The 12,983-nt window shown below is 44.2% G+C and overlaps 2 protein-coding genes across 3 annotated transcripts in view; both read right to left on the bottom strand.

Annotated features, from left to right (window-relative positions):
- evlb (Enah/Vasp-like b) overlaps positions 1 to 3,242 on the bottom strand; it is an 18,929-nt gene extending 15,687 nt beyond the window's left edge. Inside the window, exon 1 of one of the 2 annotated variants that reach the window (XM_057352541.1) lies at positions 2,098 to 3,242. Coding sequence is in view for 1 of the 2 variants with exons in the window: in XM_057352542.1 (XP_057208525.1) it covers positions 2,098 to 2,102 (5 nt within the window). In the remaining variant the exon portion in view is untranslated. The remainder of the gene's footprint in view (positions 1 to 2,097) is intronic. The other variant, XM_057352542.1, reaches the window with a different exon arrangement.
- A 143-nt stretch (positions 3,243 to 3,385) lies between these two features.
- Positions 3,386 to 9,293, bottom strand: LOC130565634 (echinoderm microtubule-associated protein-like 1). Its single transcript, XM_057352544.1, has 7 exons — positions 7,189 to 9,293; positions 6,375 to 6,557; positions 6,086 to 6,218; positions 5,932 to 6,012; positions 5,818 to 5,849; positions 3,973 to 3,999; positions 3,386 to 3,534 (listed from the first exon to the last, which is right to left on the bottom strand). The coding sequence occupies exons 1-7, from the start codon at positions 7,268 to 7,270 to the stop codon at positions 3,494 to 3,496; spliced, it is 579 nt and encodes a 192-aa protein (XP_057208527.1). The 5' UTR covers positions 7,271 to 9,293; the 3' UTR covers positions 3,386 to 3,493.
- Positions 9,294 to 12,983: the final 3,690 nt, after the last annotated feature.

Here is a 12,983-nt window from a genome sequence, read left to right as displayed (position 1 = left end):
TGAGCTGATAGGGTAGATGCCTTGAGCTGATAGGGTAGATGCCTTGAGCTGATAGGGTAGATGCCTTGAGCTGATAGGGTAGATGCCGTGAGCTGATAGGGTAGATGCCGTGAGCTGATAGGGTAGATGCCTTGAGCTTTATCCCCTACCCCTAACCCAACCCCTAAACCTAAAGATCATAGAACAATTTTTGCATTTTTAGATTTTCAAAAATTATCGTTCTGTACAATTTATAAGCTTTTGTGCCCATGAGGACCTCAATTTTGGTCCCCACAGTGACACGAGTCCCCATGAGTTGGTGTGCATTCAGGTTTAGGTCCCCACTAACATATAAAAACCAAGTCCACACACACACACACACAAACATACAAACTCTCGCACACACGCACTCACACAAACAAACACACGTACTCTCGCACACACGCGCATACACGTTCACACGTGCACGCACACGCACACACACACACACACACACACACACACACACACACACACACACACACACACACACACACACACACAAACATACACACACACAAACATACGCACTCACACAAACAAACACACGTACTCTCGCACACACGCACTCACACAAACATAAGTTTGACAAACAAAGTGACCCTGACAGCAAAGAGCCTGCCAACGTGAAATATAAATACAGGACACACAGGTTCAGGTTTCTAATAGAACATAAGGACCATGAGACGTGAATATCAAAATATGCTTTTATTAAATACTCAAATAATTTTGGGGCAAGCCAACGACCCCTTTAAAAGATCACAAAGATTTATTGTAAGCAATAAAAGTCACAGCTATATGTGACAAGCGCACAATTTCGCCAAGGGAGAATGCAGGAAAAGACATCAAACAACAAGAGGCTGGGGATCACCAGCAGTGAGGCAGGACCAGGTGCCCGGCCTCCAACACACACGCACGCACGCACACACACGCACGCACACACACACACACACACACACACACACACACACACACACAGCATAAAAACAATGCAATAAAAATATGAACTCAACTCAACTTATTTTATTTATATAGCGCTTTTTACAATTTTCATTGTTACAAAGCAGCTGTACATGAGACATATTGACTATAAGAAAAACAATTAAAGTTGTACCTGCAAAAACAAGAAAAAGTTGAAAACACAGAAGACAGACACACCCACATACACAACACTCCACACACACAATATGCATAGGGTACTTGAGTGTTTAATTTCAAACAACCTTCACAAGAGCATCAGAGAGCACAGGAGTCCACACACTACAGTCAAGACTGCTACACATACAAATACTCATTATTACAGTCTTATTAGCCCCCTCACATGACCCTAACAATGACCCTCATGTGACCTTACCCACCACCCTCAGGTACATCTAAGAAGTCTTGTCCAGTAAAAACAACACAAAAACAAACAAGATATTCTGCATTGTACAGCTTTCACGTAACTTAACGTGTCTTTGCTGCAACGTCAATAAAGCATTTCAATGTTGAACTATTCCCCATCATGTTTTCATTTCTACTGTATATGATCAAACTGGAGACAGAGATTAATGATTGACACGTGATTAGCAGCGCTATTATTTCAGTCATTCAGCCACAGGAGCTCATTCCAGAACACAAATTCGCCTTTTCAGATCACATGCGATCCATCAATCCAATTGATCAATATGAGCACCAGAACCAGTACGCGTTCTCCCGTTACCATGACAACAGCTCATTGCCGGCGCGCTGACCACGCCCTCGGTTCGCGTCACAGAGCCGCCTCTGCTGAAGCGCCATGTCTCCATTTTACATGCTCTCGGTCACTCATCATCAGACACGCGATCAGACCCGAGAGATCAGTCGAGATCGATCATGACGCTATACTTATGCTGGCCGGTTGGATGTAAAGGTGTGATCGGAACGACGCTTAGACCTCTGATCACACCTCCACACAGTATTTCAGTGAAATATATCCACATATATGGATAAGCTGATCATTTTTTATTCCCAGAACCCATAACAGATAAATCACGACATCTGTCCAAAAACATCGCGTCGACCCATCTGCTTCAGCGCGCGCGCTAACGAGTGACTTACCTCATGTTTCCGTCTTTTCCTTCGTTATTTGGAAATATGGACTAATGTCAGCGCAGTCTTTCGGTTGCTCGTGTTTAATAAGCACAGGCCGCTCAGTCTTTAGAGAATCCCGTAATATTCCTTAAAAAAATCACCGACGCTACGAAAGCCAGTCGGATGAGCGCGAATGACGCGCCGCGTGGAAAAAATGCGACAGAAGGAAACGTGTCCGCTTCTGTGTTGAACACCGCGAAACGGCCACTCGTGTTTTCGCGTTTCTCTCGCCGTGTTTAGCTCTTTCGTCCATGTCACAGAGCCGGCGGGCGCGCACCGGTGCGGCTGTGCGCGAGGACGGGCGGCTGCGCGTCCATCTTTCTTCAGTCAGTCAGTCGGTCCGCCCGCGCGCTGGCGCCCTCACTTTCACACCCGAAACCCTTCAAATATAAGTGATCAGTCCTGTAGAGGATGAGGGTCTGGAGCTCGAGGGAAATCGGTTAAATTCTGATTTATAATCCGATGCGGTCACAAAAATGAGCTCTATATCAATACACATGCAGATGTTTGTGATAACTTGTGAGAGCTAAATGTCAGTCAGTCTTTGCTTTTTCTTGCGTTCACATGACTGTGTGTGTGTGTGTGTGTGTGTGTGTGTGTGCGCGTGTGTAAAGAGTCAAAAGTGTGTGACGCTGAAGAATCTCATTGGTGCAGCAGATGGCATCATGTAGGAATTAAGCTCTGTTCGGTTTACTCACATTTCAAACCATTACTGCTGGATTCTTTCATATTAAGTCATATTTTCAGTGTCCATTCATGTTAATTGAACACATTTCTGTTTCTGACATGATGGGCCTTACAGATGCCTTTAATAAACTGAAACTGATCAATGACAGTGATTTGAGGAAACTGACACTGATGTTTATTCTGTATTTCCAGAGAACAACAGACGACGAAGCTTTTGTTTTTCTCTTCTACAAACATCTTAAGAGAGTTTATTGAAATCTTTTACACACTTTAAATGTTCAATTGCTCTGCTTCAGTGTTTCATGTTTTTCTTTCACGGGGTTTGTGCTAATTCACCCTGATCTGTCACATCTCTTATAAAATACAGCTGTATAACAGAAAAATGAAGACTACACCATAGCGTGATCATGACTTATTTTTATTTAATTAAGCATGAAATGACTCACGAGTGAGTGTTTAATAACAGATCTGGAAGTATTGGTTGGGTGTTTTGATGGGGTTTTTGTATCCGGTGTTCCTCAGGGGTGACTGGGGAATTTCACAGGGGTTTTTTCCGAGGAGAACAGTAAATGCAGGATTTTTCTCATCTGTACTCTTATCTGGAGCTCCGTCAGCTGCTGGCCCGCTGGCAGGAGGACACGTGTTGGGCTGCAGGGTGGTGACGCCCGTCCCTGGGTCAGTACGTCCAGTCTTTCTTGACAGTGGGATCAGACAAATCTGCATAGTCACTAAGTGAAGCGCGCGGGACATGATGGAGATATAGAACATGAAGACAAGGAACAGCGGAAAGAATGAAAACAAACAGAAGAAAGCAATGAGAACTGAGCTGTTCGATCTTGTTCTTCACCAATCCTTCTGTTACATAGCACTCCAGAATCCTTCATTGTGATTGGTCAATGGAAAATGAGCCGTTGACCTCTGCTGCTGGATGTTGTTACTATTTATATTTATAAAAGTAGATCTGTATATTGTGTTTATAATTGACTTTTCATTGACATGAATGTTATTATGAATGTCTCATTTGATCAATGAATAAATGTACATTGATGATGTTTCAGAGCTGAACTGAGATTTCTTTAGTTATTAAAGACCTCTTGGGTTCTCCAGTATTCTTTAAGCAAAAACACAAAATAAGTGATCTGGGGCGAGACATACCTTTGCATTGAGTCACACGCCTAGAGCCTAAGGAATACAAGTAAAAAAGCCTAAGTATTAACAAACATCATCAAATATATTTCCTTTAAACACTGAGACACAAGAGCTTCTGATATGTCATCAATACAGTTAAGACAACTGATAACTATTGATTGACTTTAGACAAACCTTAAGATTACAACAAAATATTGCAATCCTGATATATTGCTGCACGCCCTCGTCGCTGTATACCCTCATCACTGTACACACCATCAATGTACGCCCTCATCGCTGTACGCCCTCATCGCTGTACGCCCCCATCGCTGTACGCCCCCATCGCTGTACGCCCCCATCGCTGTACGCCCCCATCGCTGTACGGCCCCATCGCTGTACGGCCCCATCGCTGTACGCCCCCATCGCTGTACGGCCCCATCGCTGTGCTCCCCCATCGCTGTACGGCCCCATCGCTGTACGGCCCCATCGCTGTACGGCCCCATCGCTGTACGCCCCCATCGCTGTACGCCCCCATCGCTGTACGCCCCCATCGCTGTACGGCCCCATCGCTGTACGCCCCCATCGCTGTACGGCCCCATCGCTGTACGGCCCCATCGCTGTACGGCCCCATCGCTGTACGCCCCCATCGCTGTACGCCCCCATCGCTGTACTCCCCCATCGCTGTACGGCCCCATCGCTGTACGCCCCCATCGCTGTACGCCCCCATCGCTGTACGCCCCCATCGCTGTACGCCCCCATCGCTGTACGCCCCCATCGCTGTACTCCCCCATCGCTGTACGGCCCCATCGCTGTACGGCCCCATCGCTGTACGCCCCCATCGCTGTACGCCCCCATCGCTGTACTCCCCCATCGCTGTACGGCCCCATCGCTGTACGCCCCCATCGCTGTACGCCCCCATCGCTGTACGCCCCCATCGCTGTACTCCCCCATCGCTGTACGGCCCCATCGCTGTACGCCCCCATCGCTGTACGCCCCCATCGCTGTACGCCCCCATCGCTGTACGCCCCCATCGCTGTACGGCCCCATCGCTGTACGCCCCCATCGCTGTACTCCCCCATCGCTGTACGGCCCCATCGCTGTACGCCCCCATCGCTGTACGCCCCCATCGCTGTACGGCCCCATCGCTGTACGCCCCCATCGCTGTACGGCCCCATCGCTGTACGCCCCCATCGCTGTACGGCCCCATCGCTGTACGCCCCCATCGCTGTACGCCCCCATCGCTGTACGCCCCCATCGCTGTACTCCCCCATCGCTGTACGGCCCCATCGCTGTACGGCCCCATCGCTGTACGCCCCCATCGCTGTACGCCCCCATCGCTGTACTCCCCCATCGCTGTACGGCCCCATCGCTGTACGGCCCCATCGCTGTACGCCCCCATCGCTGTACGCCCCCATCGCTGTACTCCCCCATCGCTGTACGGCCCCATCGCTGTACGGCCCCATCGCTGTACGCCCCCATCGCTGTACGGCCCCATCGCTGTACGCCCCCATCGCTGTACGGCCCCATCGCTGTACGGCCCCATCGCTGTACGCCCCCATCGCTGTACGCCCCCATCGCTGTACTCCCCCATCGCTGTACGGCCCCATCGCTGTACGCCCCCATCGCTGTACTCCCCCATCGCTGTACGGCCCCATCGCTGTACGGCCCCATCGCTGTACTCCCCCATCGCTGTACGGCCCCATCGCTGTACGCCCCCATCGCTGTACTCCCCCATCGCTGTACGGCCCCATCGTTGTACGGCCCCATCGCTGTACTCCCCCATCGCTGTACGGCCCCATCGCTGTACGGCCCCATCGCTGTACGGCCCCATCGCTGTAAACCCACTGTATGATTTCTGCGGGCGGTCCTTACCTGTTAGAGCTGAACTGCTTTCCTTTGGTTTGCTGTAGAGGAAGAGCAGAGCTTTAGAGACAGAGAGCTCATTTATTACAGCACTGAAGCAAACGTCTCATGATCTCCACTCACGTCTCCAGCTGTTTTTTGCAGGTTTGAGCTTTACTGCTCACTGATGCACTCAGACTCTCTTTTACATTTCCAGCAGGAGTTCTGCAGAACAAACACACAGAGATCAGATGAAGCCGTCACAGAACACAAACATCTCCTCCGATTTTATAGGAACCTCTTGCTGGCTGGTGAGGGGCTGTAGTTTCTGGAGGAGGGCGAGGCGGGCCGTGTTGAGCTCTTCTTCAGCAGTGAGCTGCTCGTGCTGCTCGACGCTCTAGAGGTCACGATCAAAGATGCAGGCCGTGCTGCTTCAACACCAAACAGAGCAAAACATAAGACATAAGGCTTCAGGTCATATGAACATGATGTGATGGATGTTCAGTAGTTTAATAAATCTGTACCACACAAACATTTTGTTTACCTCTGTGTCTGAGTTTGTGTGTTTATAAATGTGTGTGTGTTACCTTTAGCAGGAGGTCTTTTAATGAGAGCTGCAGTTTGTTCTTCAGAGATGTTGAGTCTCTTGAGCACATCAGCCATGGTCATCTTCAACATCTGAATCTCATCCTCCTGCATCTGAACACGCTGCTCTATGTACATCAGACGATCCGTCACTTCCAACCCACCGTGAGGAGAACACTGATCATCTGACAGACAAAAACAACATTTATCATCAAAACCTGCAGCACAGAATCAGACGACAAAACTCTGTTATCACCTCCATACAATTAATAATAATAATAAAGGTGAGAAATCTGAGCCCAGTTTGAGACATTGTTGAGATCTTTTCTAAAGCTCTAGAGACACACGTGAGATTGCCGTGCAGGAGGCTAAAGCAGAATATTCTCTCATCTAGATGTTAAAGAGATCTTAAAGCTTTGTGTTATTAAAGGACTTCTTGTCGTTATTTAGCAGTTAACCAGAAGATCAAACATGAAAAAAGAAAAGGAGAGAACGAGACGTTTGCACGGACATTAATAACAATGAAAGTGTTTTTCTGGTTTTATAACCATCAGCGTCCATATGGAGGTGTGGATTATATCAGGCTGTAATCTCACCGCATGAGAAGATTTAACACGGACAGATCCCGTCAGAAACAAAAACACATGTGTGTCAACAGAAGAGAAACACATTAACATCAGCAAACGTTCATAAGTCAAAATATGAAAAGCTTCAAGAACACAAATGTTCAGAATCTAAACTTCACGCATTTAAGAAAGACAAATGTGATATTTTGAATGATAATGATAATAATAAAGTGTTGATGTGTGGACTAACCCATGCTGAAGTCAGCGTCAGGAGGCAGAAGAGCATCTTCACATTCAGCACAACTCTCCATCACTTCATTCACGTTTAACATCAGACTTTGCGAAGAAGCCTTCTGTTCTGTTTGCTTTAGCTCGTCCTCTCAGATAATCCGTCTCAACACAGAAGGATGATGACATGACAGATTAAAGCTCTGTAAGCGTCTCAGCTGCTTTGCTTCGATTCTGAGGTTCAAAGAATTCTGCAACAAACTGAAAAATTCACCTCAACCAGCATCTTACTGTCACTTCTCTGTAACAAACATGAAGAGCAGTAGCAGTTTATCTTTTACTGTAAATCTGCGTGAACTTTTCTCATTGCCACGAACTCTCAGAGCCGGCGGTGACAGGTTATTTAAAAATAGCAACAGTAGCCGACAATAGGCTTACACTGTGTTTATCTGACAGAAGATCAGTTTGATTTCAGTGATTATTCTTATTTATAAGAAAGATCTGATTATTCAACATGTCTTTAGAAGAAATCATTTACTTTAAACACAATGGACTTTACTCAACTCAACTCAACTTTATTTATATAGCGCTTTTTACAATTTTCATTGTTACAAAGCAGCTGTACATGAGACATATTGACTATAAGCAAAACAATTAAAGTTGTACCTGCAAAAACAAGAAAAAGTTGAAACACAGAAGACAGACACACCCACATACACAACACTCTACACACAATATGCACACGTACTAACACACACAGACACACACGCACACACACACACACACACACACACACGTACATACACAGACAAGTACGCACTAGGGCTGTAGTCAAGTCCACCATTGTCGAGTCCAAGACAAGTCCAAGACCAGGACTAGTTGAGACCGAGTCAAGTCCGAGTCCAAAGAGGTTCGAGTCCAAGTCAAGACCGAGTCCAATTGAGACAGTCAAGAGAGAAAAAAATCATGACTACAAGACCACATACTTAACTATTGATAATTTATGTGATGCAAGAGACAGCATATCTTCTATTCTAAGGTAATCATTTTCATTATTGTTTGTAATGATCAAAAAGCAGATAAAATAAGGTCATTTTATTTTTACTATATAGGTATAGCACTAAAGTCACAAAGCCGAAGTGTAACTGTTTATTACTTTAAGGAACTTTTTTATCAGCCCTCCTAACAGCAAGGTTGTGCAGCAATGAACACTTTTGTGCGTGTGTGTGCGTGCGTGTGCGCGCCTGCCCGTGCACGTGTGTGTTCGATAGAGGAGCCGCTAGAAAGAGCAGAGGCCCCACGGCTCGTTCATAAGCACGTCGGTGCCCATCCTTAAATAACATGTTCATCACAATGACAATAAAAATACGATCAATCTTATCTTTAAGCCCTACTTTCCAAACTGTCTAAAATACTCAAATGCAATGCTAACTCTGAAACATGGCATTAACTTACCTCTCTTTGTGATGCCTTTGCAGGTGTCTTACGAAATTGGATGTTGTCCCACATGTTTCGGGGAAAGTTTTGTTGCAAAAAGTTTCCTTTAAAGCGCACTGTCGATACATTTATTATGGTTTGTAAAACCAATCTGTAATATGCCGCTGCTCGCTGACATCGTGCCATGAATGATTGACGCTGGTTCGCGCCGCGGACGAATCGTTCATTCGAACCGGTTCTTTCTTTTTAGTGAACCGGTCGAACCAGTTCAGCTGAATCGTTCCCGTTTAGCGTCTCCCGTAAACACTTAATATTATCCACAAATTAATTCAGTTATTCACTTTCTGGAGTGCATGACAGTCCCGCGGACTTGAACCAATATACCGGAGTTATTTAGTTACACCAACAGCACACACTGAACTGAACTAATTAGTGTGAAGAGAGAACTTATGAGCACGCGCAGCTCTCGTTCTAGAGTCGAGAGTCGGCAACAGTTTTCGGATCACAAGAATATTGCTCTATCAATGTTTTGTTTTGAAGGAGAAAATAAAACATATATCGCTGGACTCGGACGAGACCGACTAGAACATTTGCGAGACCAATGACCAAGTCCGAGACAAGTCCGAGTTCAAATACCAACGAGTCCAAGACAAGTCCGAGACCATAAAAAACGTCTCGAGTCCGGACTCGAGTACTACAGCACTGGTACGCGCGCGCGCGCGCGCGCGCACACACACACACACACACACACACACACACACACACACACACACACACACACACACACACCCACACACCACCCACACACACACAAACAAACACACACACACACACACACACACACACACACACACACACACACACACACGCTCAGTGAGAGCACACATTTAGGATAAAGGAGAGAGAAGCACAGGTCAAATATAACAGACTATAAATTCCTATATGCAATATTAATTAAGTAAAACTTTAAAATTCTAAAGCAGCCCCCCCGGTCAGGCAGATAGTGCAAAAACAGTATGCAAACGGTGGCGAGGAACCCAAAACTCTAATCGAGAAAAAAAACCTCAGGAGAACCCAGGCCCAACCAGGGGATTCCAGTTCCCCTCTGGCAAAAGCTGCTGCCTCTGCACAAGCTCCAGAGAACTTGCACAACAAGGCTAAATAAAATAAATAAACTTAATAATAAAATAAATTATAGTTTAAGATTATCATTAATAATCTAATAGCATTTGAAATTTTGTGGTGAAGACATGTCAAGAGACCGCGTCCTTCTTTATCCAGCTCTATCATCTCAGCTCTTGTCAGGTCCCCACTTCCCATTCTCCGCTCTACCATCAGGTCAGGCCATGAACTGCATCCTGCTCGCTGTGGTAACCTTGGAACAATGAGACAAGACTGGCTGAGAGTAGAGTACTGTTCTGTACTCTTTGATGCAACAAGTACATCAGTTGTGTTTTTGGTTCCGGTTGATCTAACTAATGCAGCCTAAACCCTCGAAGATTTATATTATGGAAGAGTAGTGTATGCAAGATTAAAAAGATGCGTCTTTAGTCTAGATTTAAACTGACAGAGTGTGTCTGCCTCCCGGACAGTGCAGGGAAGACTATTCCAAAGTTTAGGCGCTAGATAGGAAAAGGATCTACCACCTGCACTTGATTTTGAAATTCTAGGTATTACCAACTGACAGGACGCCTGAGAGCGTAATGCACGTGAAGGACTGTAATACAAAAGGAGTTCATTCAAGTACTGAGGAGCTAAACCATGTAGGGCTTTATAGGTAATAAGCAAGATTTTAAAGTTAACGCGATGCTTTATAGGTAACCAGTGCAAGGTTGACAGAACCGGGCTAATATGTTCATACTTTTTTGTACGTGTAAGAACTCGAGCTGCCGCGTTTTGGACCAATTGGAGTTTTTGTAATAAGCCTGCAGGGCAACCACCTAACAGTGCATTACAGTATCTAGTCTTGATGTCATGAATGCATGAATTAACTTCTCTGCATCTGACATTGACAGCATATGACGTAGTTTAGATATATTCTTAAGATGGAAAAACGCAATTTTACAGGTGTTGGCGACGTGGCTCTCAAATGACAGATTACTATCGAATAGAACGCCAAGATTCTTTGCTGACGACGAGGGTTTTATGGAACATCCGTCAATAGTTAAACAGTATTCTTGGTTGTTACTTATAGCAGTTTTCGGTCCAATAAGTAACACTTCCGTTTTGTCCGAGTTCAGTAATAAAAAGTTGTTACTCATCCAGTTTTTTATATCGACTATGCATTCCATTATTCGATGGAACTGCTGTGTTTCATGAGGCTTCGAGGAAATATAAAGTTGAGTATCATCAGCATAACAGTGAAAGCTAACTCCGTGTCGCTTTATTATATCTCCTAGAGGTAGCATGTATAATGCGAAGAGCAGAGGCCCTAAGACTGAGCCCTGTGGTACACCGTACTGGACTTGCGATTTGCGTGACACCTCATTGTTTATTGCTACAAATTGAAAACGGTCGGATAAATAAGATTTAAACCATTTCAAAGCTATTCCCTTAATGCCGACATAATTTTCGAGTCTATGTAGGAGTGTGCTGTGGTCAATGGTATCGAATGCAGCACTAAGGTCTAGCAGCACCAATAACGAGATACAACCTCGGTCAGACGCCAATAGCAGATCATTTGTAACTCTGATCAAAGCAGTCTCTGTACTGTGACATGCTCTAAATCCAGACTGGAATTCTTCATTGATGTCATTCCTTTGGAGGAAGGAGCATAATTGAGTTGAAACTACTTTTTCCAGAACTTTAGATATGAAAGGTAGATTCGATATAGGCCTGTAGTTCCTTAGTTCTCTAGGGTCGAGTTGGGTTTTTTTGACAAGGGGCCTTATAACAGCCACCTTATATGCTTTAGGCACATGTCCTAATGTCAGAGATGAGTTAATAATACCAAGAAGAGGATCTATAATTTCTGGGAGCATCTCTTTCAGTAGATTTGTAGGTATAGGGTCTAGTATGCATGTTGTTGATTTAGATGATCTAATAATTTTAGACAGCTCATCTTGATCTACGGTATAAAATAATTGCATTTTCTCCTTAAGGGCGCTGTAGTTAGTTTGTTCAGCGGGTTTCACTTCTGATTGCATTGTTATAATTTTTTCAAGATTTTAATATCTTGGATTTTATATGTGAAGTAGTTCGTACTTTAGTGTTGTAAAGGTGCTGCGCCTGTAGTTTCATCCACATCCACGTTTTCTTTCCTGTCTTGTACTTATTATTCTTTGCTTGTTACTTATTGATACTATAATTTTCCTTTGGTTACTTCTAATCTTTCCTTCGTTCATGTCTTGTGTGTTTACTGTACATTATTGCACCATGAATTGCGACTGCAGTCATGCCATCCCTGGACTGCGCAAACCGTCCATTTAACTGTCAAAATAAACATATTATTATTATGTTTTGCTGTGATGAATGTGTAAACTGGTGTCAGCACACATCCTCTCACGGTTTTACTGTCTTTAATACATTGTGTAGGAAAAACAACACCACAAACAGATCTCACCGTTCTCCCACAAAGGATTTTATAAATACTCTTTCATTGAACAATAATCAGCAGGGATTAAAAAAATATTAAACATGGGGAAACACACATATTATTTGAAAAAGAATCTGTTCATATACTCTTCTTAATCTCTTTAATATAGAAGCACTACATTAAATTAAGCATTGTATTGGTCAGAACGGGGGCAACCAAAGCAAAAGCTCATTTCTGATTGGTCAACGGTCAGATCTTGACATGAATTCATGTGAAAAAACTCTTCTCGCTGCAAATATTCCAGATGCCGACAAATCTTCACGTTCTGATACAATTGCGTCTTTGATGTTTTCAAGAACAGACCAACACACACTAGCGAAAGATTTCAATATCACTGAAATGATCTGCACCGTTCAAAGGTTTTGGGTCTTCAATACAATAAACAGTACTGAAAACATCAAAACAGCTGCATTCTGAAAGAGAAAACACATTACAAACTCAAAATCAAATAAAGAGAAAAAGCAGTAAAAGGCTCAGTGTGATTGCAGAAACCTTTACCTGTTATATCAAACCTGACAGAAATGCGTGTGAATGTAGTTATCATATGAACACACTACATGAACAGCGTTATCATTCGACAGAAACATTGACCTTGGTCCCTGTGACATCAACTCAAGACTTCATTAAATCATTTCAAAACAATCGTCACATCCTAAAATTTACCACAACATTGCACAGCACTTCAATACATTGTGTTTACCTAAGAAAGCTTGAAATACATATATATACATACATATACATACATACATTATATATATATATATATATATATATATATATATATT

Source organism: Triplophysa rosa, linkage group LG15 (genome assembly GCF_024868665.1).
Source record: "Triplophysa rosa linkage group LG15, Trosa_1v2, whole genome shotgun sequence".
In the NCBI taxonomy this organism is placed as follows: Eukaryota; Metazoa; Chordata; class Actinopteri; order Cypriniformes; family Nemacheilidae; genus Triplophysa; species Triplophysa rosa.
Note: the sequence above shows the minus strand (reverse complement) of the source record. Positions and strands in the feature narration are given on the sequence as shown.